General features: G+C 34.2%; 1 protein-coding gene across 8 annotated transcripts in view; it reads left to right on the forward strand.

Annotated features, from left to right (window-relative positions):
- Window positions 1-27618, forward strand: part of LRBA (LPS responsive beige-like anchor protein) — a 370588-nt gene that overhangs the window by 259371 nt on the left and 83599 nt on the right. For all 8 annotated transcript variants that reach the window (XM_031588887.2, XM_090138536.1, XM_031588890.2 and 5 more), the window contains 3 exons: window positions 3776-3916; window positions 5094-5213; window positions 13320-13472. In XM_031588887.2, coding sequence (XP_031444747.2) covers window positions 3776-3916; window positions 5094-5213; window positions 13320-13472 — 414 coding nt within the window. The remainder of the gene's footprint in view (window positions 1-3775; window positions 3917-5093; window positions 5214-13319; window positions 13473-27618) is intronic.

Below are 27618 nucleotides of genomic sequence, written 5' to 3' on the forward strand. Positions count from 1 at the left end.
ACTTAAATGAACATGAAGCCCTAACAATATTACAAGTACTGGCTACTTTTGGGAGTTAATTATGTGCTAGTAATACATACAGTAACTAAAAAGCAATTCTCTAAAAATGCAGTTGCAAAAGAGTGTACAGCACTTGGCATATTTGTAACAGTGAGAAGACTAACAGTGGAACACTGAATAAATTTGAGATATAAATGTGTTAAAATATGCCGATAAAGTGGGCAGGGCACAGAGTAATGTTAAGGCTGGAAGAAATACCTTAAAATGGAAGATATGAGGTACTTATCAGCTATCAGTTCATAGTTTTGTATGTAAGAGAAAAGCTATTTTTAAATGTGAATAATTAAGCTACTTAAAAAGTGATGAGCTATAAAAGTTAATTGGCTAAGAAGTTGCATTTTGTGTCATGGTGAAGTTTTGAAATACGAATTTTTAGGGATAATATTTTTGCACATTTTTGCTCTGCTTATGTTAGCTAATTAGTAATTTTCCCAAATGTGCATATTCCTTTTTTAGCAGTGTCTTTGTTCTTGAACGCGGGTGGCTGAGTCCAGGAGAGATTCTGCCCTATTTAGAAGGGCAGTAGACATTCTGCTTGTCACTGTTAGACGTGTTTGGTGGTGCAACAAGGCCTCTTTTGAAAATGGAGGCAAAATGTGCCACTGTTCCGGCTTGTCTGGCACCAAATAAGATTAAGGAGCAGCAAGTATAACCGTACACCGTGGTTCCTGGACATATTTAACAGTGGTAGATCAGTGTTTTCTCAGTTATTTTTCAACAAACAATTCTTTGTTCCATGTCGAAGAAATTGACACCATAGATTGGTACGAAGTCTGAGACTCACTCTATTCAGCACTTGAGAAAACGAAGAAAACAAAAACTTGCATTCACCATTTCTTTCTACATTTTGGACCATTTTCCATCATTCGAATGAACTTGAAAACTTTATGAGTTAGTCATTTTTTCAGTACAATTTGATAGCTTAGTAGCCATGACTTTTTTTGTCTTGACTTCTGTAATGTCATCCACTGTTTTTGCTTATTAGAATTTTTTTCTCTACCTTTTTCCCCCCCCAAGTAAGTAAGTATTTTTAATTGATGAGCTAATACCTAATTTTCTTATCTTAAAAGTGGTGCCGTAAAGAAAATATAGTCTGAAATGTATGGATGTGAAGGCTTTTAGCCTGTGTTTTCTCAGTAGTCTCAGGCAAAGGGAAACCATGTTGAATCGTGCAAATTTCTGGTCCCGCAGCTACATCTAGCATAGTTTCAATTTACTCATTTCCCTTGCTGTTTATCCACAGAGGAGAGAATGTAATCATGATTCCCTGTTAGTTTTGGAAAAAAAAAAATAATTACAACATTTCAATGGAATCTTTTACTAAATTAGAAGTCAGATGATATTCAAATATTGCTTATTTGTGCTTCTTCTTTTTTTTTTTTTTTTTGTAGCTTAAGCTCAGTTAACTGTTTACAGTGCAGTTTAATACACTAGAATCGCCTCATCCTTAAAAGCAGTTGTCAGAAAAATATGGGCCTGCCTGGTAGAATGTATTAGCCCAATACATTGTCTCCATTTTATTATGAAGCTGCTGGGGAAGCTGTGATATACAGCACTGTCATTACAGATCTATTGTTAGAAGGGTCCTACAGTCTTCTGTGTGTTGCCATTAATTTATAGCAGTAAACAATATGTAGTCTTCCAACTGCAGCAAAGCAGAATCTTTTAATGAGGTGGATGTTATTACCACAATAAATCAGTGCATTCGTGTAATGTATAATTCAATGTGTGTATTCCCACTGTAACTTCTCTGAGTAAGCTGATAGTGTATCATTGTCAGTGCACAGCTCCATGGTTCTTTTTTTTCCCCTAAGCTTTCTTTCATTTGGGGATTTTTTTGTATTTGCTTGCATATAAATGTGACATGTCTTGATAGTTGTCCTGTTGCAGGCTTCAGAAACCAACTGTAACAATAACAGCCAAAATCAATACTGTGGGTTCTGGCTATATGGATCTTTGTGTGATGCCATTATTATTTTTTTTTTCTGAAAAGAAAATGAAATCAATTCTAATTGTGTTTAGCTTTATATTCAAGGAATGTAATTTTATAACTATTGATTTGAGCCATACTCATTTGGAGAGTAATAAAAATAGAGGCAGATAAAGGGAAAGCATAAATTGTTACAGAATCATACATCACAACACTGTTTCTATTTTAATTCATATAATTTGTCTAATGATGACCTTCTTTCTTCTTTTTTTTCCCCCTCAAGCATAGCCAAGTCTTTAGGGAAAATCAGTACAGATGGAGATTCCAAAATGGTTCTTGCAACAAAAAGACTTCTTAGAGTCAGTTTCATTCTTCCCTGGAATAAATTTGTTTAATCAGATAAAAATCCTTTTATATAGGAACTACTTATTTTAAAGGGTTATATTTCAAATTAGTGAACTGCAAAAATAGTAATTAACCTAAGATGTTTTTTTTTATCTTACTGCAATTTGAAAGCTGCTTTAAGTAAAAAACGTAAGATAAGATCTTAGGTCATTCATAGATGTACTCTATACTTGAGGAGAAAGTACTTTGAAGCTGCTATGCCAAATTTCATGTGAGCTACAAGAAAGCGGATATTTGAAAAGTAATAACCAGAATAGCACAATAGTTTTTTGCTTGAACTGTGCTTGAATTACTAACTAGGTTATTGATTGTGTTTGGATACTTCTAAAGTTTATTCTTGCCTTGTATTTATTCTTGCCTTCTGTATTTATTTTTGCAACACAGAAATAAGAAAATCATTTTGTGCATTTTTAAGTTACACTTCAGGACTTTCATTGTCTTTTCAGATGGGCATAATTTATGTTAATAATACACAGATAATGTTTTCCATATATACACAAAATGGTATTGTGTATTTGTTCTGCACATACATATGAAGGTGTTTTAGACCACTTACAGTGTTATACGTGTGTAACAGTTATATTCGCTTTTGAGTTTCTCAGTGCTGAATGTGTAATGTACTCGTTTTTCCATATATTTTATGTCAAATTCTGCTCAGGAAATGCATGGCTGTTGATGCCAAAGCATTATTTTTCTTATGTCTTTGTCAGTCTTTGTTCATTGCTTACCTATGTTGGTGAAAGTTTGATTTTCTTCAAATCATACATATGCTATTTGTATATTTTATATTCACATTTTGATATCAATATTCAGCTATTTTATTTGCCTACTGCAGTGTTTCAGGTTTTATTCATAAAGCAAAATTTGTCTTGAGATGGTAAATAGAAAGCATACAAACAAGAACAGTAACGTCAAAAATCTGCACTGGTAATACTCTTCCACCCTATTACTTGCTATTTCCCCCCCTAAAATTTCCAAAGATGTGTTTGGTTATCACACTCAACCCCCCCTCTCCCTCCCAAGCACACAAGTTAACGCGTCTTTGTCCAAGACATTCAATTTGTCCAAGACATTTTGTGAACTGAGTTTCGGTGATCATCTACGATCAGTAATAAAAACAAATTATGCCTATATGGATGTAAAAGAGTCTTTTGTTTTTCCAAACAGTTCTATGTGTGTGTGCTTGGGATTCTGGTTGGAAATACAGAGATTATCCAGCTGCTTACAGAATACAGCATCTGCATTTGCGAAATACCACACCCATTATTTTCCACGCATGGTGATACTAATTCTTGCTAAAAAGAGTGTGGCAAGCATGATGTGATAAATACATCTTCTTATCTTTATTTACTTACATATTTATTTCTACAAACTTTGTAGCCTATTGGAGCTTTGAACCCAAAGAGAGCAGCGTTCTTTGCTGAGAGATATGAATCATGGGAAGATGATCAAGTTCCGAAGTTTCACTACGGTACACATTATTCAACTGCAAGTTTTGCACTTGCGTGGTTATTAAGAATTGTAAGTATGTTGTTTAAAAATGTATTTATTTTAAATGATAATAAAAATAAAAAATAGCTAGGAATGAATTAAACTAAAAGCAATGGCACAGAAGAATACTGAGATTTTTGAAGAACTGTGATCAGGGCCTTAGTTTGGTCACCAAGGATAAATGTATTTCATAGTTTGAGCAGAAAGCTTTAATATTAATGGTATTACTTTTCTAATCAGCAAAACTTTTCCTCCTTAACAATTACTTTTTAGTGTATGTTCTTATGCTACTTTAAACATAGTTAGCTTTCCTCCCTTGCATATATTCTAAATGAACTATATACTGAACATTTGTGGTTTCTTATGAAGCTATTTAATTTTCACTTCCTAATGATAATAAATGAATTATTTTCTGAGACTTTATGATATAAATAATTTATTCTTTTTAAATTTGCTGCAATCTATATGCAAGTTATTTTTGAGACACTACGTATTGGTAATATATTGATTAAACCAAGTATTTTTCCATAAGATTGAAAGGCAGTTTATCTCTTAGAAAGTAATTTCTTAGGGAAAGCATTAGCACTACATCATTAATTAAAGCTTGTTAGAATGGTACAAACATACATAAATCCTTGAAGTAATTTACAGCACTTAGCTAATTTCAAGCAATTATCCACTAATAAGTGCTTAAGTGTTCTTTAACTAAGACGAGGCTTTAAAATCTCAAACATTTTTCTTTCCTAAATCACAAATTACATATTTAACAATAACAATCATAAAGAAGCTATCATTATTTAATGCTGCCTATTATACTATTTATATTAATAGATTATCTTTAACACAATAAAATGTATTACATGCTCTTTTTAAGAAAATCTAAGGTGTATTGAACTTTTTCATATTTTTGAAAGCAATTAATTGTGGCTTCTCCTCCAGACTTTGAATGTTTATTTCATATGTATTTGCTTTTCTGTATCCGTATTTATGTGCATAGAGTAGTAATTAAATAATTTATTGAAGAAATAAACATAATTTTGTATTTCTCACTCTTGGATGATAGAACAAACTTTTTTTGATTAAGCATGTATCTTCCAGAAGAACAGCATCATTATTAACCTAACCAGAAAATTATGAAACATTTCCTAAAATTGTATGCATAAGTAGTATGTTGCTGTTTTTAATTATTGTTTTTAAAATGTTTTAGGAACCCTTTACAACACTTTTCCTAAATCTACAAGGTGGGAAGTTCGATCATGCAGATAGAACCTTTTCATCTATTTCAAGAGCATGGCGCAACAGTCAGCGTGATACTTCTGATATCAAGGTAAAAACTTTCCTGAATGGTCTTAACATATTTTGTACTCATCTGTGTTTATTTTATCTATGGTTGTAGGCCTGCAGCTAATGAAAAAAGGGAAAGAAGTTTGGAAACTATCCTATCATTTAAGAAAAGATGCAATGCAATGCCCATTTGTACATTGCAGAATATTTCAGTGAATTTTCTACAAATTTTAGCACTTTCACCCTGGAGATTGAAATAAGGCAGAATTGGCCTTTGTGCTATAGACATGTGTTTGGTTGTCCTTTTGCTCTTCCCCAGAAGTTTTAAGTTGTTAAAAACTAAATGGAAGCTGGTATCGATTTTTAACCAGTAAGACTCATAAATATTCTCTTCGTGTTTCTGTCCAGTTAAGCTAAGGATGTTGCAGTTACAAGTCAATATTGTGCTACGTAGTTTCAGATCTGAACGTCAACCTCATTTTTGGGCCTTTTCTGCTATGGCCCTTTTTTTCTTGATTGACTGTGACAGATTGAAGGAGAATGCTAATTTAGATCCGGAAGGGTCAAAATCTAGTTTTACAATGAGGAGTAAATAGATAAGGGATAAAGAATATGTCTCCAGAGGGACTGTGTCGAGAATAAAATGGGAGGCATTACTTTTGGAGGAGTCCTCGAACATTGTACAACTAGGAAAGGTCTGAGTGAGTATTTAGGTTGACTGGAGGAGTCTCCTTGTACTACAGTACTGTAAATAAATATTTTTATAGGTGTATCTTTTCTATTATATTCCAATGGAAACTGAACGCAACCAGCATATTGGAAAAAAAAATAAATTAAATGTTTAAAATGAAAAAAATGTAAAAAAAAAAAAAAAAAAAAAAGATTTTTTTTTTTACTGTAAGCTCTCTAGGCTTTTGTTGCTTCATCAGCTTCTACAGCTGATGAAAACCTACCAGTTTAATGTATCCATTTATAGAAATAGAAAGGATTTTGGATGCTACTTTCAATCTTGAAATTGTCAGTCCAAAGTATATGCTATTTATTCTATTTCATTGCACAGAAGGAGGAACATGCAGTAAGAACAAGGGTTTTATTCCTGTTACAGCTGAAAGAATCTTGAATATTTAGAACCAGTTGTGAGTTGATAACTTACAAGAAATGAAAATGGTTTCTCCTTGCTTCTTGTGTGATGAGAGTGAATGTAAATTAGTAATGCTTGTTGTCATAAGATTATTGTTAATCTTAGTTGGAGGCATCACATATTTCAAGGACAGCTAACATGAGCTAGCTTTGGAAGCAACTCTTGTTGGCTGGTACCACACTTCCACAGTGAAAAGCAAAGCATATGTGTGGTCATACTCAGTCTTTGTCAGTAATCTGTGAAGGCCTTGGATTGGCGATCAGAGTGAGAAACTAACGCTGCACTGTAGTATAACATTTGGTTGAACTTTTGAACTTCTGATTCCAAGAGGTGGTGTGTTGCATAAAATTTCATTTTCTGCTTCTTCCCTACTCATTTATTTAAGCAGTGAAAAATGAAGGTTTTTTGGAATTTTGCTACTGCCTTCATCATTATTATTTAGTAGTTAGATTAGCACTCATGTCTTTACAGTAATGAATGTTTTTAAATTAAGTCTTCTGCTCCAAAAATTATTAAATATGTTTTAATTCTGTGAAAGTACTATTTAGTGCCTTCTTAGTAATGGACAGGCATGATTCCTAACTCGTTTAAGTGTTTCTTAATTTACACTGCTAGTGTTTATAATCCTAGTTAGGATTTGTTGGTTTTGTTAATGTTACATAAAAATCGGACATGGAGAACTTGGTATTGTTTAACAGTTAGCTTAGTTTGGGACCAAGCTTAGTCTTAAGCTCCAAAATATAGGCAAGTTAAGACTGTCTCTTCTTTTGTTGCTGTTTTTCTTTGATTAATGGGTGGGTTTGTTCATACTTTTTTGGAAGTAGTTATTATTTCTGGCTTTGTAGCAAACCTGTTGCACTAAATTGGTTTGTCATTATAATTGCAACAATATAGTTGTTATCAGTGTTGCTTTTTGCATTCGTTTTCTGTTTTCCAAGTGTACTACTTTTGTAATTTCTGTTTAGAGTTTTTAAGGATAGGCTGAAATTCTCATCCTTTCTTCTGAACAGCTTGTTGCCTTCAGAGTGTCATCTGGAGTTTTATTACTGCACCTTCTATGCCAGGTCATTAATGAGATTATTGACTGGTATTAGTTTCAGGGCAGACCCCATTACCGTGTCTTCCCATTTTGACAGTGAGCTATTGATAACTGCTGTTGGAATATGGATTTCCAGCCTGGGCACTCTCACGTTATTGTAACCTAATCTCATCTTCATTTCTCTATTTTGCTTATAAGGAAGTCATGGGAGATTGAGGCAGTCTCAGAGGTGAAGCAACTTGTGTTTATTGAAACAGGCTGCCTAACATATGCATGCCTAAGACACCCTCTAACCCAGTAAGCTTTTTACATATGCTTTGCATTGCTTTATACTTCTCCATCTAATAGATGGGGTTTCAGAAATTACAAGGAGTTAAGTTGCTGCCAAACTGGCAACATTACTTTTGTGTAGGATAGGTTTCATGTCACATTATTAGCAAGGTAAATGATGTCCAAGAGCAATTACTAGCCAAACTTAGAAGTAGGTACCTAGTAATTCAGATTTTTAATGATAAGCTGCTTCCCTAGTATAGCAAAACTTTTAAGATTTAGGATGTAGATTCTTGGTTTTCTTGAAAGATTTGCTGTTAAATTGTGCCAAGATGCATAACAGGAAAGTACTTGTCTGACTAAAGAAACAAAAAATCCCCATTCAGTCAAATGTGTATTTGTGGTAATCTGTGGATGTAGCAGTAGTTAAATAATGCAGGCATCTGGGCTTATGGATCAGAAAGTTCCATTAGATATCTGTGGTCTGCTTGTTCTATAGCCAACCTTAATTGTATCGAAAAAAATACTTTGAATATCTACTCTGAACTTTTTCTGGAGCTGTTAAAATAAACTTCAAGTAAGATACGGACAAATTTGCTGAAGTCCAGAGGAAAATGACCAGAGGTCAAGAAAATGAGACCAGTGGAGCTTTTAGGTTGTTTACTTTGGAGAAAAGAGGAACAAGGGGAGAAATGTCGGTGTCGGGTCTGATGCTTTTGCCTGGTGGGGATTTTGGCTGGCAGGGAAAATGCACTTGATTTCTATTGTACACTTCTTCCAGTGGGCTGCCCTGCCAGGCTTGGTGCAGGTGTGTGGTCAGTGTGGCCTATTGCAGGAGAGGAAAAATGGTTAGAAGGTGCTGGTGGGAATTGATCTTTGTGTCCGTGAGGTAAAAGCTATTCCTACATGATGATGCATTTAAAGGGGGGCAGCTGCTGCTTGTTTTCATTCTGAATAGGACAGGAAGTGCGTTCCAGCTACAGCAAAAGCAGCCCAGATGCTAGGAAGACCTAGTGATTGGGATGGGTAATTTTGTAGAAACACAGTAGTGAAGATTTTAAAATAAAAAGGCAAAGAAACATCTTTCAAAAATAATTAATTGTAATTGCCTGAGGATGAAAAGATGAACAAGGTGACCTCTCCAGGTTTCATCTAGACCTTTTTATGACCTAGTATAGTCCTTTTTTTTCCTTCTCAGTAATTCAAAGAAGTTGGATGAAAGGAATGCAATTATGTACACACACTTTCTTTTTCCACTTCCACTGTTAAATTAACCTGGACTACATATTACATATTGTAGTGGTGTTTGAATACCAGATTTATACATACTTTTATATATATTCTCAGTAAAAAGTAAAATAATGTTATTTATATGTTATTGATGTATCTACTAACAGGATTTAAAACATCTGCAGGATGCATTTTATCAGTAATTAAGCAATTGCTAATTGCATTTATTATGCATTTCATTAATATGCTAAATTTAAAAAAATAAAAATTTTGCTAAATTATTAATTATTGAAGATTTTAACCATTTTCCTATGCTTGGAAATATTTCCAATGTTTCTTAGAAATTTAACAGGATGATTAGACATTGAGAAAATGAATTTCTTCATTAATTCAACTTAGAAATTTTATGGTAACTTTAAGTATTGTTTTAGAAGTTGGCAGTAGAGAAATACTGTATGGAATGGAGGGAAACTTAAGGTACATAGAAATTTTAGTCTCCTGCAGTCGTAAATGTGATTATATGAAAATGTAACAACAACAAAAAAAGACATTTGGAATTAATGTAATATGTCAATATGTATTTTCAAATGCCATTTAAATTCCCTGACAGATGAAGTAGTGTGTGGCAATATGAAGAAAAACTTAGAATTCTAATATGCATTTTTATTATTCTGTTTGACAGGTTATATATAGGCTTAATGTTGTCCTAATGTGATTGTCAAATAATTTAGTGTAAAAATCTGATCTCTTATAAATGTTTTAATGTGGTTATGTGATCTATCTCACTGATTCCTGACACCTTAGTAGATCATATAACAGTTTCTAAGCACTTCAGTGTACAACTTAGTAAACAAAAATTAAAATAATATTTCATTACATTTAAGATAAATTATCTTGCTCGCGTTTCTTATGCTTGGTGGCAGGCATGAAAATAAATTAGAAATGTTCAACTGACATTCTGTTGAAAACTGTGTAAAAAAGATCTTGTTAGCGTAGTTTCCTTAGGAATTGTGGCTTCCATCTGGTAAAAAAATATTTTAATTATATGCAGAATTTTATAATAATTTTGTTAAAATCTTATATTTTATCTTTAATGAAACAAAACCAAACAACTGTGAATGCTGTGTAATAGATTCATGTTGATGTTCCCTATGAGCTTTTTCATGATTTTTGAATGAAATCAAATCATGGCAGAAGGAGTGAAGTATTGCTTATCATAAGGATGTCTGTTTTTACCCCAGAGAACTGGTGAATTCCAACAGAGAAATTCTGAAACTAATTTTCAGCATGATTGTGCAAAAGGAATAGCTTTAACAAATCATACAGATGTTTTCATTTTTTCCATGACATCATATAAACAAAATGTGGAATAATTCTGCAGTTTCTGTACATGTGCTGCGTACATAAAATGTCAGATACAGGATAAGTAGAAGAAATACGGAGGCCACCAAAATGGTTAGGCAGAAGGGAAGACTTCTAGAAATAACAAATGTAAATTGATTAGAATCCTTTATCTTGCAAAAAGAGACCACTGAGGAAGAATGTGAAATAGATTCTTAAGGATCTATCTGTAGAGTGAATTAGGAATTAATTTATACTATTTTTGATTTTTTTTTCTTCTCAAAATGAATAGTAGAATCATCCATTGGAAATGTTAGGTAGCAGTTTTAAAATAGTCAAATGAAATTGTGGATGTAAGTGCAGTGTGGAAACCATACTTGCTGATTTTGAAAATATATTTTTTTAAATTCTCTCAGAGATATCTAAAAAGTTGAGTTACTAATGGAATTACACAAGTGAGTCAGCAGTTGCTGTCTTAGTGTCAATCTTGGTCTGTAATGTGATGTTTTAAGATAATTTTATCAATACTTGCAGTTACAAGTTTGAGGTTTCGATTTATTTTAAATAAAGAAGTAAAGTAGAAGATACCACAAATATAATCTGTTAGGGGTTATTACTAGCAAATACATGAAGAATGTAAACTTGATAAAATTGTAAATATTTTAAGTTGATCAACAGACTTGAAGAAAATCGTTAACCTTTAGATAATGTAGTCCTTTTCATCCATGTAAAGCCATTAAAAGTTGGCATTAAGCACTACTCAGTTGGAGTGGAATAGTACATCTATTTGAGCTACTTTATCCATTTAGAAGTGCTGCCATATGGTCAACATAACAAAATCAGATAATAGAGGAGCTCCTTTAGAAAAAATGCATTGTTACAGAAAACAAGTAATAATGCCTTACAGAAAGTTTTGATAGTCAAAGTAACAGAAGTTACCGATGATTTTTAAGTTTCTAGGCTGCTTATTGTTTTTGTGCAATGTAATGAAAACAATGTGTGGTCCAGGAAGCTAAATGGCTTCTGATCTTGAAAGAAACAAGGGAATATCTCTGCATGTGTATAAATAAATATATAAAAACATCATTAACATATGTAATGAGGTTACATTTTAAGTATTCCACCATCATGTTCTGGTTTTGTATTTGTGATACAAGTTGCTACTGAATTAACTGTCTGCTCTTCTTATTTTTCCTTGGTAGTTTGAATGCAATGATAAAATCTACAGAAACTTCTGTGAGAGTGATCTTTCTTACAAATGTTTATCTGTGACACATTTCTGATTTTTCACTTATTCAGTTAATAGTTTCAAATCGCTTTTTATCAAGTGCTTGTCAAGCATTTGGTACAAAAGCATGTTTTACCCTGTCTAGTTAATTAAGGTGACTGTAAACAAAAAGATGTACAATTAAAAGCCAAACAGTATTTCACACAAGGATAGAGGTGATAATAGCTTAATTCTTGCTTGATCTTTCCTGTTCTTGCCTTGGCTACTTGGATTGACCTTATTCACAATCTGATGACCTTCCTATTGCACTCAGTCTTTTGGAAAGCTGCTCATGCCATAGCTGGTCCTTGGGGGCTATCTGGGAGACCACTGATCCACTGACCCATGTGAGGACTGGGTTTCTTATCTATTGAGCTTCTGATGGAGCTACGTACTACACCCACTGTAGACAAGGCCAGTGGAGCAGTCTGATTTTTTTTTTCTACTTCTTAAACAGCATGCAGTTTGCAGTTGCTGTATGAAAGACCAATTTTACACTAGTTGTTTACTATGAAATAGACTTCCTGAAGCAATTACACATATTGATTCTTTCCTCACAGTGGAAGTAAATTTTCTAATTTAGATTTTTCTGAATCCATCAAATTGCGAAGTTTATTGGTACATTAAAGTCTGGATATCAAGTTCCCATGCAAAATTGCTTTTAAATATAGTAACGGTAGAAATAGACATACTATATATAATAGAAAAATAGACTTTTTCTATTAATCTTTACGTCAGGATTTTGCAGACATTTCTAAAAGTCTGTAAATAAGATTCTCAAGCCATTGATATAGGTATGTTTCTATATAAGCTTGTACAGAACAACAGCTTATAAAGTTGCATATCCGAGTGCAAAACAGAGAAATATTCCACTTGTTCAAAAGAAAATCCGTTTTGTTTTGGTTCCTGGCTTGTTATAATCAATTCTGCACTAGAACGCTGTTTTCTATTTCAAAAGCTCTTTGTGTAGCCAGTACTATTACTTAGTGGTTTTCTTGTAAAACTTGGAAATTATAATTCCTTTTCTACATGTGCTTGCATTTTTTCCTTCAGTCCATTTGAATGTTGCATGCAGTGCCTCCCTGCAGTAGCACCAGGCAGCCCAGCCACAGATGGTTTTGATGCCATGTTGTAGTCCCTTTCACCATGGGACAGCACAGTTGTTTAAAGCAATGATAATCCTGTCAAGGGATTCGGCTCACAGATTTAATTTTGTTTGTGTGTGTATGAAATGATGTGTATTTCTTCTCTTGTAATAATAGACTAGACGCATAATTATGATAACCATCTGTTAATGAAAGAAAAGTTTTGTCTTGATTCAACTTCGACTTTTTTTTCCTGAACATATAGTATAACTCCAGCTATTTTAGTTGTGACAGAAAATTTACTTGTAAGCATTGAACTAACTCATAATATTTACTTTCACTCAGATTTTACGGTCATCTGCACTTCAAATTTTGTATTGTATTAAAATGTACATGCTTTCCCAACTTCTTAACATCGTCAGTGTGTCTGTTACGTTCCACTGAAGATTGTTTCATGTGTCATGTGATATTCATTTATTTAGTTTTATAAGTTTCTCTGAGGATTGTATGCTAACAAAAGCAATATTCTGTCTCTGTTTTATAGCATGTTGTGTTGTATTTCTTTGTCATGTTACAGGCATAAAAAGGAGATATGATATCTGAAGGATTAAATTTTAGAAAGTATGAAATGACAGATTTCCCCCTTCTTTGTGTGTCTGTGGGTGGACTTCTTGTATTCTGCCTCTGCCTAATGCTGTTTTAATAATTATTTGTTAATGTGGCAAAGTATGTTTGACAGAATTTATAGCATGGCATTGTTTTTCATTTATATACAGGAATTGATTCCTGAATTCTATTACCTCCCAGAGATATTTGTCAACAGCAACCATTACAATCTAGGAGTGATGGATGATGGAACAGTTGTGTCTGACGTTGAACTTCCACCATGGGCCAAAACCCCAGAAGAATTTGTTCGCATAAACAGACTGGTAAGATGACTCTCTTCTATTTTATGTCAAGTAGCACTTGTCTTGCAAGCTTTTAGAAGTAATCTGGATCTTTGTAATAATATGCAACTACTTACAATTTACATACAAGTTTACGAATGAAATAATTTGAAAGAATGGTGGAATTAAAAGTTTTGAGAAGAAAAAAAAAGCGTGTAGTATTGCTTGTTCTTCAGAACTGACCAAAAAAGTTTTGTGTGGTCTAAATGAGCAGGAGGTCTTGTTATTTTTTTATGTCAGTTCTTGTAGTTCTAAAGAGATAATAAAATAATTGCTTTACATAGATCTTGAAAAAGCTTTTTAATCATGGATGGTTTTTACTCCAGTTATCTAAATGTAATTTTAAATATTTTAATATAGTATCCATTAAACTCTGAAGACCAGTGAATGCTTTAAGAGAGAAGGCTGCGTATTAAATCTGTTGCCACCTTTTCCCTTTCTTCCATAAAAATTGTATTTTTTAGAGCTGTTTTTACAAATAAAACTGAATTCTCCTTCACTCACTTCATTCTCTGAACTTGTTTTACTGTGTTCTTCTCTGTTCTGGAAAATCCTGGTGTTAGCATTTCCTGTCTTCGCTGTGCTCTCTGAGCGGGATAGTGACTTACAGAATATATATTACAATAGCACTGTTGGTATCTCAGCACATTGTCAGAGCTATTTAATTTTTGGAAGTTCTTTCCAAAATGGAAGGACTCTGCATCAGTGGCGCTCTAAAAATAAATTAGTTTTTTTAATAAATATAGGGCTGGAGTTCTCGTGTAGTAGTCAGCTACTGGGAAAGAGTGAATTAAAGATTGAAGACTCTCAGAAAGCAGACCTTCACTTGATAATACCCTGACATTCTCAAACTAGAAAATGAGCATTGAAAAATGAGTGCTGAAAATATTGGAGCTGCTACTCATAAAAATGCAGAGTAGTCAGATCTGTACAAACCTATGATTTCTAAGTTAGCGAAGTGTTTTAACTGCACTTCTGCTGGTGACATGATGCCATGGTCTTCAGAGATGTTATTTGGTCCATATTTATGCAGGCTATTGAGCTTGATGACCTTAACATTTGTGACAGTTGTAGGGTACATCATAATAACCACAAATTGTGTTAGGTGAATCTAGTGTTTGGCTTTTTGTAGAAGTATACGCAAGCTGTATTTAAGTGAGGTATAAAATATACTAACATTGAGCAGGACTACTTGGCAAACTGTGTTCAAACACAACTTACTGTTGTGCTGATAGGTAATTGGTTAGGGAGGTAGCCTTGACACCCTTTTCCTCCTTTTGAGTTTGGCATGTGTTGGTGATTCAGAATATTCTGAGAAGTGAAAAGTTATGTACTCAGGCAGACTTGTCAAAGGCAGCCTTTGGCCTTGATCTCTCACCACTCTGTTGTTTCAGCTTTTGCATAAAATATATTTCTCATTCAATTAATTACAGATCTGGCTTTCGACACAATGAATGCAAGTTATTCTCGAACTCCTGCTTCTTTCCTTTCGAAGATTTTAGGTCTTAATTTTCTTCTCTTACTTGTTAGCCATGGTGCCAGGTTCTTCTCATTTACAGAGAGTGCTTCTGTATACTTTCTGACCTGCCTTTCAATCCTCTGTGACTTTCTAAAACATTTGCTACTAGTGTCTGCCTTTCTTGTATCTCTCTGGTATCTCTCACTTATGCTATATTGGCAAGGTGAAGTGCTTCATCACTGGAGCCTGGTATGTTTGATTATTGTGGTTAAACTCCTGGGCACAAAATGTAAAACCCCTTTTAAGTCTTCTCTTAAAAAGTAATAAACTCAATCCATATTCTAAATGTAATTTCTTTTCTTTTTTTATGTAGTCTAGAGTAAGGGAGTCTTTATTTTGTTAAATCCTGACAGAAGCAGTTCAGAAAATATTATAAGGGAAGTGCTTGATATGTATCCACTCCTTCATTTAAAAAGAAAGTAATCTGAGTCTGAAAACAGCAGTATGTTAACCACTGTATGTTTGAATGATGAAAATTACAACTACTTCGAATTACTATTTGGTAATTTTACTCAGCATTACTTAGAAAATTGGAAGATTCTATTTAATATCTAAATATAATTAACGTTTCCTTCTCATTCAAATTTTTTTTCAAGTAGTTATTCATCAACTAATGTGACTTTTGAAAGTATTTTGATCAAAAAGACTGTTAGTAATCTGCTTAATGTCATGACTTCTGCTATGAAAAAAGTACCACTTGTCAAATGGTGCATTCAAAGAACATATAGAAATAGCTATAAATTAAAGTTTTCAGAAACAACTTTTTTTTTTTTCAGGGAAATGTCATTTTTAAGCATTGCATAATTGGGCAAAACAGAACTTTTTTTTTTAATAAGTTAATTTTGAAAGTGTGAAATAATTTACCAAGTGGCAGTATATTAACATGTGTCAAACAACCTTTTTTGTGACACTGTATATCCCTGATAGTGTTACTATAATTCAGATATCAAGTTTTTGTCTGACTGGCAGTACTAAATGTATGCCTCAGTGCCAGCATTAATTGCTTTTATGTGACAAACTTACCCTTATTCTGGTGGTGGCAGTCCTCTCAGTGGTGTTATGGGCAGTGCCCTCTACAATCTGCTGTTTTGGCAGCAGAGTAAAACTGAGAAAATCACATAGAAATATTAAATTGCTTCTTCTTTTTAATATTTAATGGAATGATACTGTCAACATCTCTTTTTTTTTTTTTTTTTTTTTTTTTTTTTAAGTAGAGTGGGAGTGTTTATGAAGAATGTTTTAAGTTTACTTTCTCTCAAATAGTACCAAGAACATTTGCTACACTGCAGCTTTGGCAGATTCATCCAGTTAATATTTCCTTAAAGCTTCCTGGTTCAGACAAAACTAGTGATAGCTTACAAAACGAACACTTAAAATGAAATGATCACAACATGGATACTTTTTTCCTTTGCAATTCAGTTTACCTTTTTAAATCCACAGATCTTATGCAGTGGTTGCAGCTCATGAAATGCATACTACTTTGATCTGTGACCTTTTTGTGGTGCTAATCGGGTTCCTGATATCATTATACCTTGCTCATTAATCATATTTCCTGCAGCCCGTCAGACAGCCAGACAGCCCAAGCCCTGTTTGCAGCCTTGTGTTGGCAGGTTTCTGCTTTTCCAGATTATTACAGTGTGATGCTTTGGCTTCTCATAACCAGACCCACATCAAGCTGTGTGCTACAATTAAAGTCAGATGGTCCTCAGGTTGAACGGGGATATACTGTTGCAGCTGTCTGTCTTTCTGGAGCAGACCAGCACAGGGAACAGATGATATGTAGGACAGTGCATAATAACAGCTTGTACAGTACTGGGTCAGTAGCAGGGGTCCAGAACATTAATTGACAGGCTGATAGCTGATGTAAAACTTATTCTTAATCTAATATTAATTCTGTAAAGTGTGTATTTTGGTTGAAAAAGGTCGTTGTGTACTTCTGTGTTTGCTTTGGGAGAAAAAGCAGAATGGTGTATAATTAAAAGTGGTGTTTGATTGATGGAATGTCATGATGAGTTAAATGATAGCATTGGGATGCCATTCTTAGCAATACAAAGAAATGTAAAATGCATATACTGCTTGTACATATATTTGGTATTTTATATTTATGATGGCACAGTATTTTACAATGCTGCTAATCAGTGGGAATGAGAGGAATATTTTTCTCTGAGAGAGACTACAGTTTGATGGAAAAGTAATGGTTTTTTTTCTTAAACCGGTCTGAAAGCTTAATATATTTATTTCTAATGCTGTGGGTTATATTTAATGTCGCAGAACAACCACTAAGATAACTGAAATTATTTTTCAATTTTCACAGATATGATTTACAGTAACTTTATTAGTCTTTAATTGCATCGTTATATATATATTTGTAATAGGACTTACGGGATTAGCTTAATAAAAGTTTTAAAATAAATCAAATTAAATGATAATCCTTCTCGCTGCCCCCCACAAAGCAAAACAGAAATATCCCAAATATGATGTACTATTGCATCTTTACTTTGTTGTTTCAGAGTGAAATATGATGTCTTTATGGCATCAGTTATGAGCAAGGGGGAGAATGCTAGCTTGGTGTGATACCTTAAAAAATAATAATGCAGTACTTCTGAGAAACATATAGGAAAGAGAAATGTAAACTGAGCAGGAAGGGTTAAAGAGGTAGTTGTTCAGGTGTTGTCTGGGTATAGAAATATTTGAGAAGAATTATAGCAGTGGCTGATACATTGTTTTTCAGGCACAAACATAAATGTATTCATCCAGCCTTCCAGATTTTCTAGTCTTTTGTTAGCTTCAAAGTCTTAGCAGCTCCTCTTCAGAAGATTTTTCTGATTTAAAAATTCAAATTCACCTGTTGCAGATAGTGATTTCTTTATTAAGCCTTGTTGGTAGAAATTTATTATGAATGACAAAGTGGGAATTCACAAAAACCAAGTACAACCCAAGGAGAAGTCATATATACTTCCAGAGAGTTAGGAATTGATAAAATTCCAAATCGGGCAGTTACATGTGTTCTAATCATACAAGTAGTCTATTTTGTCCTGTGTTTGAAGGGTGGATGTTTGAATATATAAGAATTAATTTCAAATTATTAATCAATTGATAACTAAATTTTGCACAGCTTTAATGAGCTTCAGCTTTTTTGAGAATTAGATTGCTTCAATGATAATAGTGTAGTTGAGGTCTGTCAAGACAGCTTTACACAATGTATCTCAATTTAAATATTTTTAGTGCTTTATTGCAGAGTTATTCCTTCCATGATTAGCAATTTATCCATTTTACTCAATACTGGAGAAAATGCAAGACAAATTAGAAACATGATGAGATTACTATGTCAGTTCGAAAGTTTTGAAATCCAATTGTTACATAATTGAAAATGTAATGAGTGGAAGCTAGAATGCTTTCTGAAACAAATTAAATACTTAAATACATAAAGGTACTAGAAACAAAATTTGTCTTGGTGCAATAAGCAAAATGGAGAGGAGGGATAGGCCAGCCGCTCACCCAAATGCAAATCTTAACGGAGCAAAATGAATCACTATTAAGTATCACCAGTTGGTAAGAAAGGTCTACTATCAGAGTTATAGGGTCACCATTGATCAATATGGCGCATTATTTCTATAGCGCAGACTATTCTACCTTATGCTTGAAAACAGTGAAAAAGCAACATCCCTGCCAGCTAACACACCAGCAATATGCAGAACTGCAGTTTTGGTGTTCTCACTCTCTCCTATTTGTGAAAAGTGAAATGATGAAAAAACGAAGTTGATTTCAAAAATGTTATGCTACTTGCAGTCTATTAAGTGTACCACTGTTAGTCAGATAAATATACTGAACCAGCAGCTGAGACGATGCTTGCAACTTGGAATGTGCTGGACTTCAGTGATTCCTTGGAAAATTCTTTGTGATATTTTTTTGAGTTCCACAGGTTGTTTTTTTTACACATATATAAAATGTAAATTCTGTAGCAAGTGCTGTAGAAAATTATGTGGATGTAAATTGTGTGAATTAAGGCACATGAAGATTGCTAGATTGCTAGTAGCGTATTCCTGGTAATAGGTTAGTAGTTACATGTGCTAGAGAGAAAAGGGAAAAGGCTAACCTGGAAGCTAGATTAACTAGTGGCATTAGAGCTACTATCTGTCCAATGCAAATTTTGAAATTCTTGTTTAAGCAGTATTGGAGATAATCATTCAAAGCTAGAATACAGATAGGTCTGTTTACGTTGGGCCATGAGGATGCTTCTGGCAACATGAGCGTGAACTGATCTGAAATGCTTACAGAATTTGAGTGTACAAGAGTAGAAAAAGAATAGCGCTGTGAACTCATCGCTCAGGCTCTTCTAGATCATTCTGTTGGTGCTTTAGGTATCTATTTCCCTAGAACAGAGGTCGTGGATCATGGCTTAGAAGAAGAGTTTTAATACTATTTTTTTTGAAACTCTTCATCAAATGCATATGCAGTTGAAGTGTTGCATCCATTTTTGTTACTGATGTCTGGTGATTTCATGTAGCTTTGCTTTGAAAGTTATTATCTATATGCAGTTTAGAATTTATGCAATACAATATCCTCTGAAAGGAAGATATTTATGAACTCTACATGCATTTAATTTTTTAAATAATCAATTTCATAGATTTATAATAGAAGTAGTAGATTGGAAAGTCATCTATAACTTTCATCTTCCAGGCAAATATTTGTATTTTTGTGTCACATGCAGACATTTGGTGTGTGTGTGTGTGTGCATAATACATTAGAATTAAATATATGTTTAACTACAGCTGTTGACAGTGCATCTGAAGACACTGTGCTGCATTTACTTCATCTTGAATCCAGGCTGTCTCTGTGGGAAAAGTTTTTTTCAAGATCTTCTATCAAGCCTCAGAAACTTAATGTGTTTTGTAATTCAGAATTTCTCGGAGCTACTGTTCTTTCTTGAAGTCAGGGTGTGAGATGCTAGACTGCTGGCATATAGGAATCAGTGTATTTACAAATTTGATGTCATTTGACACAGTTTTTTTTCTCATCTATGAAAACAAGGCAGTCCTGTAGTCATGGAAAGTGCCGTAAATGTACTTAATGGGCAGAAAGTCTCTTAAACACTTAAAGAAACAAATGGAGTGTAAATTTAAGTGTCATCCTTTTTTCAAGCAATGCTTCGACAAATGCAGAGTGCAGTTTTACTCTATGACCAATGTTCTCTTTAAGTTAGCCCACACCAACACTGTTCTACATCTGTTTGTTTTGTGCTTGTTCTTAGTAGTGTGTTTGCTTAATTACAGTAGTGTACCACTTAAATGCATTTATTACCAACACAGCTATACAGTTACATGTATAAAATAATGATAATATGTATTTGTCACTAAAATATGTTTTGCACTGTTAGAATTACTTCCTAAAAGTACCTCTGTTCCCCTTTCATACAGAAATAGGTGGTTGCAGGCCAGAATCAAGAAATACTGGATAATTGTAAGCCGTTTAGATTTAATTATAACATGTGCAGATCTGATTATTATCGTAGAAAGGAAGGGGAAGTAGATCCTGACTACATATTTTCAGATACCTTATTCAGTTCTCATCTAAGTCTAGAGTAACAGTAATAATGCCAGCGGAACTGCACACATATGAAATCAGTGCAAGTGAAAAACTCATCTGCAGAGCATTCTAAAGCAGAGAATAGAAGAATCATTCAGTATAAGGTCATTTTGAAAAGTAGAGAAGAAATATTTCTAAAAAAAATATGATATATAACCTATTAGAAAATACTGTGAAAATCTTGGAATGATTAAAGTATACTAATTTTCTCTTTGTACAATGATTATATTGACTCTGTGTGTAAAAGAATCAACTTTTTAGGACATACAGTCAAAGAAATATGGCCAGAAGTTCATGTTTATTTAAACCCAGTTCTCTTGGAATATTGTTTCTACTAATTTTCATATAAGATTTTTATTGATTCTATTGGTAAAGGAGACTACTTTTCAAAGAAAGTAAAATGTATTCTTCTAGAAAATATGGGAGGCAATGAAAAGGGAACTCGACCTGTGCTTTTGAACAGAACTTTTTTAAAGAACACTGAGAGAATTTAGTTTTAATTTCATAAAACATCAAAATATGCTAGTATTAGAAGGTGAGATTTGGACGATATTTATGATGTGAAAACATCGAAGAGGCATGTCTGTAGGACAAAGTTAATGTGTAGTAAAAAGCAAAAAAACCTTTATTGTCTTTTCAGTGAAAACAGTAACATAGATATGATGTCATTTTTTGTTAGCAAAAAGTATTCATCTTTCTTGTAGCCAGTCCAGATCTGCAAATAAGAGGGAAAACATTTTGTAAAATGTTTTCTTTCATAATAATTTCTTCATTACATCTTGTTTGCTATTCTTACCGCCTCTTCACACTCTGCATGCGAGTTACTATGCTGAAATTACATCTACACTTGAGAGTTCAGTTTTTCAGCAGAATAAAATTAAAGAATAAATCTGTGCATGCTTACAGTTAAATCAGTCTTGAAACTCTAATAGATGTCCCTCGTTCTGAAAAGAGAAGTCTTAATGGTATCTTGGAATGTGATTTTCCCCTGTCTTTGCTGTTATAGGGGGAAAAAAAATAATTAAAGAAGTGTCTTCCTCAGCCAGTTTTCATCATTCAATGTATGAAGTAATTCTAGCATAGTACTCTCATATTGAAATATGAAACAAAAGAAAATGCTTTAAAAATCCTTTAAATTACTTGCTAATCATTATGACACTACGTAATGATCTGTAATGCATCTATGTGGGAGAATTCTGAGACTTAAGAGGAGGAAAACTAAGTAGAATGTCAAATATTTTAACTGGGGGGATGGTAGAAAAAAGAGCTAGAAAGCACATAGAAGAGATGAAAGAAAAAAACATGAATAAAACTGTGAACATTCGAGATAATGATGAGATGGCTATTTTTTAATAGGCTAAGAGATTTTATTATTGCCAAGATAAATACTAAAATATGGAGGAGACTGGTATGTTGTTGTGAAAGATTACAAAAAGCCAAAGGAGAATATTTTGAGCATATGCAGTTTTTAAAAATACAAAAGAAAACTGAAGTGAGTGAATCCACTTTTATGCAATAAAAAAAAAAAAAGAAAGAAAAAAAAGTTGATTGGAAGCAGTCTAGACAATTAAATTTGTTTTCAGCTTTCTGTTGTTTGATGTTGTAGAACTGGTGTTTAAACGTGAGCCCATGGAGGACATTAAAGTTATTACTGTGTGAAATGAAGTGGGAAACAATTGTGTTGGTGCCATTGCCCCCATTTAACAGGTGTTCACTAAATCTGTCTGTCTTCTGTTTGTCTGCTTTCCTAATGCTGTGGCTGGGCACTTCGTGTAAATGGTGCTGTGAAGCTTGCTGTTGGAAACCTGTTAGAAATTTTGATAAACGTGGACAATTTGCGTCATGAGCGAAATATAGGGGTGAGAGGAAAAAGGTTTGAAAGTAATGGAAGTTCCTTCCTTGGTTTGCTAAGAGTTACAGGTAGTGATGGGAAGTTGCTATCAATAGAAAGTCTGAAACTAGTTCCTCCAGCAAGGTGAAATAATAGCGGTCAGGATTTCCACACAGCAGAATGTACTGGTAAGAGGCTTTGTAGAATACGTTGTTGCATTTTTTTCAATGTTATCTGAAGTTTATTTGTAGATTATATGGGAAAATACGCTGGTAAATTTATATTAGGTAGACAGTTTTTCTAAATAAAGTGTTTGTAATAAGTCAGTGTGGAAAAATTTCCATTCTAGTACTGGAGAAGAAAGGGGGATTCTGTTAATGTTAACATATGTGATGCTGTGGTGAAATAAGCAGAATTTGTGGCCTTCAGCTGAAGTGGGGAGGAGTCAAGAAAACATGGCCATCTGTGCCCTATGTGGAAGGATACAGAAAAAAAGTCATCTGAGGCTTTGCTTTTAGCGCTTTTGTCTGACGTGACTTCACTCTGCAAGCCTGGAATGAGGAACAGTAATGGTGCTAAAAGCACCTGGAGAAAGCTTATGACAATGATATGAAGGCAGGAATGACTTGTATGGAGAAAGAGTTTATTGTTCCCAAAATAGAGGAAAATAAGAAGGGGTGTAACAAAAGCATACAAAACAATGAATAATACTGAGGAGAGGCATGAGAAATAACGTTATGCTTTATGCATAAGGGTGTAAAGATTTTACATAGAATGAAAAATTAAAAGTTGCTACAAAGTAATATTTTTCAAAGGGTGTGCAATTACCCTCAGGAACAGAAAGAACAGCAACAGGAACCAGAAAGAGACTATGGACGTTTGCATAAATGAAAGACTATCTAGTTTTTTATACTCCACAAAACATGTTAGACAGGATCTTATGCGCAGTGGTTAAGACGGACTTTACAGGAATGTATGAGGTTTTCGTGAAAGAAACAGTACTTGTCTCTCCTTGCTCCCATAAATAGAAATACCTTTTTCTTAACTATATCAACTTAAATAATGCTAAAGTTCTGTACAACAGATCTGCCTCTGCAAAAACACAATTCCCAAACTGTCAGGGTTTACAGGACATGTGGCTAAGTGAAATCCCCTTTGTCTTTTTCCTGTCCCTCAGCATGTTTCTCCACCTGTGCCTTCATTCAGGAAGAAATGTTTGTGAGACTACTTTACACTGAAATGAAGTAAAGAATTTTTTTTTTTCCCCCAAACCTTCATTATTACTTCAGTGATCTGATTTACAGTATTGCTCTACTGGCAGTTGTTTTAGCAGAAATACAGCGGCAAGGCTAGCTGCGGTGTCATGCAAGTGCAAGCATTTTGAAATGGAAACTTCTTTTAACTATCTTCTCTGCAATGGTTGATATCTCAAGAAACTGTGGCCAGCAGCATGAGCTTGCAGAGCCAGGCAAGTGCTAGTCAGCCGCATTTCTGGTATTTGTTTAACTGCAGCAGCACTGTGCTCTGCAGGGGGTATCCCACTGCTGTTTGAGGAAGTGTAGTGTCAAGCTCGTGATGATTATGCACTTTTGCAAAAGCAGTGGGTGGAAACGGATGGAAAAGGTTGCTGCACTCCAGTCCATCTGCTCAACATCAGCCTCCTGCTAGATGTTCCTCACATCTGCCAGTTGTTACCCTTTAATTGGAAGTTCAGGTATAGCCTTTTTGGTTTAAGGAGGGGCCAGTCTGTAGCCCATCAGTCAAGTTGGAGAATGTATTCAGCAAAATAAATGCAGGCTTTTGACAAACAAGTTCATGCTTACCTGAGTAATGAATGTACTGGCCAGGAAGTAAGTTTCTTTGGTCAAGTGGTTGCTCCTGCCTTAAATAAATAAGGACTCTAAATGTCTTTTTTCAGTGTTTTTTGTTGTTTAAATGTTTTTCTTTTTTTAAAGTAATTTAAGACCTAAATCTCTTAGGCTGCAATTTCAACTCTCAGTCCTTATTAGTTAACAGGCTGCATATGCTAGCTGCTATGTACTCTTTTAAGTACATACTTGCTGATCTGTTGAACTGCATCAGAAAAGTTTGCTAGTTATATAGTAATCTACAGAACCAATTGCAGTAGAAGGCCGGTTTTAATTTCCTTACTTCATTATTGCATAGCTACAAGCACTATTTGCTCTGCATTTCAATCCGATACAGCGTTTCTGCTTTTGAAGCATGGAAGTTTCCTCTCCATTAGGAACACTGCAGTGGAAACTCTATTTCGAGTAAAATTACTTATGCCTGTGCTTACCTGATCCTTTCTGTGTTAGTTAAAGTATTTGGAAAATGTTTTTGCTGTCCAGTGTGCTTCATTTGGATTGAAATGTGTTAGAGAGAGCCCTCATTTGCTGGAGTCTGGAGCAGATCTGAGGAACGGCACCTTCTGGCAGAGGGGTTTTTTAACGAGCAGCAGAGGACAGGTATATCTTCCATTAGTGCAGCTGCTCTGTAGGAGGATATTGTGCAGTGTCCCCACAGAAGGATAAAGTTGAGGTAATTCTAAGAAGGCTCTAGAACCACGCTATCCTGGCTTATTTCTTTTAAGAAGTAATTTTTTTTCTACATCTTAAATAAGTTTGAAAATGAATTTCCAACATATTAATAATATGAAACCTATCTTTCCCCCAGGATTTTTTCTTTCCACTCTGAAGCTTATTTCCTCTTTGGATTTTATTTAGGTAGAATAGTATTGTTAATAAAGAGCAACAGCTTGTAAAGTGAGATTAAAGAAATTTGCAATAGCAGCAGTGTAATCGACATTCAAATAGGTGATAAGCAAACAAAATTATGTATAGATAATATACAAAGTGAGATAACACTTGTGAGATTTTTTTGTTTATTCTTGTCCAAATTGGCAAGATTTATTCTGCTTCTCTAGTTCTCTAGCATTGTTTAAGAAGAAATTCTGGGTCTGATCCAAGTTAGTTGTTTCCAGTGAAATGGGCTTATAAATGGGCTTATAAAAACATGATAGGTTCAGCAGCATGCAAGAAGTTTAGAGGGAGTTGATTACAAATATTAGGAAACCCAAGTACTTGAGTTTCCCAATGTGAACAATGAAAGTAATAGTGGAGGTTTCATTTATAACATCATTAATTTTAAGTAATTAAAAATACAGCATTTTATATTGCTTAAAAAGAAAACAAACAAGAACAAATCCCAGACCTTGTGCAGTGATGTTGGGGATGTTCCAGACAGTATACCTAGAATAAAATGGGGAGAAGTATCCTGTTTCTAAAGATCTGTGAAAAAGTGTGCATCAGAAGAGTCCATGAGGGCAGCAAAGCCCCTAATTGCTACTGACATTATCTCTTGCCATCTGCTTTCTGAGGCAGAAAAAGAACTTCGTAATGCGATTAGGAATGGAAGATGGTGAAAGCATGCTCCAAGAGTTGCTGGAGTGTTCTCTGCTTTTCATAGTAAATCACAGAACAATAAATATTCCTTCATATTTTAATAGGGCTATCTTAATATAGCCTAGTTAAGTTATTGAATTGTTCTTAACAACACTACAAGCACATGAACTATTCATACTGGACGTGGATGTCTTCACTTTCAGTATCTTCCCTTAAGATTCATGCAAGCATGTTATACAGGCACACTCTTGGACTGTATCTATGTGGCAATTAAGCTGTGGTTAAAATCCATTCCAAAGCTGCATACAAGCAAAGCTGACATCCAGAGCCTCTTCTAAGCCTGGTTTTACTGCTAGTATGGACAAATTCAAGCCATTTTCAGGTTTTTAGCAGACCGTGTTCCTCTCTGGCTGTATGTATTTATTGAAGTCTGTCCCAGTTGAAATTTACCCTATATGCATTATTGGTTTAGAATTATTTTAGAGGAGAGCAATTTGTGGATTAATTCCCTTCTCTTTGGATTCCTCTTTCCCAAATACAGGGAGGTTTGTAATTTATTGTCATAACCACAGATGACCACTTAATGGAAAATTTCACTGTGTTGAGGTTTTTCCCATGGAGCATGTCATCTAACCTGATTATGACCAATGTTTGGGCCCTCAGACTCAGATTGTAATAGTGTGTTAATTTTTGTTGTGTTACCTACCACTTTGATATTGTGGTGATGTGGAAGATAGCTATGAGATGTGCTGTGCACTAGAATGGGTAAATTCCGTGTGTTCAGGGTTCAATTTTATTTCTGGCATGTTTTATATATGATAGTATAAGCTGTGATGACTTTGATTTGATTTGAATACCTTTCTGCTTCAGCATAAATACAACATTATCCCTAATTAGGACGATCCGGGGACAAGTAAGATTGCTAGAAGATCATCGGATAACAGTGTTGGACAAGGCAGATCTTGCCCTGGTCTGCCAGATGGCTCCCTCTGTTATATGTCAGTTTTTGTCCTTCCCTTACAAGTCCCAGTGTTGGAGTAAATTAACAATTTTCTTTAATTGGTATTCCTTCAAGTGAGCCATGGACTGTCCTGGAGATCAAAACTTGTCCACAATCTTTTGTCTGAAAGATTGTTTTCCTGCTTCTTTCATCATGATGTTTACAAAGTTACAAAGTTTACAGAGCAAGAAGCAGGAGTGTAAGTGAAGAAAAAATGCAACCAGAATAGTCTCCAGAACTTGTTTTCCGCAAGCCAGTTATGGACTGAAACAAAATACTATATATTTGGAAATTGAAAAATTTTCAAATCTAAAGGTTGTTTTCTGCAAGAACTGTTGAGAAGGTTGTGGCAGATGAATAGTGGGGGAGGAGCTTGGTTCCAGAAATTAATTGGTGTAAGCAGAGAAGTGGAGAATTCAACAGGAAGCTACTGAGAAAATACTTCAAAAATCAATACAGTTGCCACGTATATTTCTATTTTTTGGAGCTTCTTCTGTTTCTGTACATAAATGCAAAAATGACAGAGATGCACAAGGGGTTAACAAATCAAGGCAGCAGCCTCTAGTAATTACATAACAGATCCTAATTTAGGAACCTAGAAAGTAATCTTATTGATATCTTAATGAAATCGTAGGTTCACATATTAGGTATGAAATTTGTAGTGAAAACTGCTCTCAGCTAGAAGGTTCACAGAACTTCTTCCGTCTCCATGAACTCATCCAGAAGTTAGCAAAAATGTGCATTTTTTGTAACAAGTATGGGAAGTGCAGTTAAATTTTAACAAGCAA

The sequence above is a fragment of the Phasianus colchicus genome, chromosome 4 (genome assembly GCF_987193195.1).
Source record: "Phasianus colchicus chromosome 4, bPhaCol1.hap1.1, whole genome shotgun sequence".
Classification (NCBI taxonomy): domain Eukaryota; kingdom Metazoa; phylum Chordata; class Aves; order Galliformes; family Phasianidae; genus Phasianus; species Phasianus colchicus.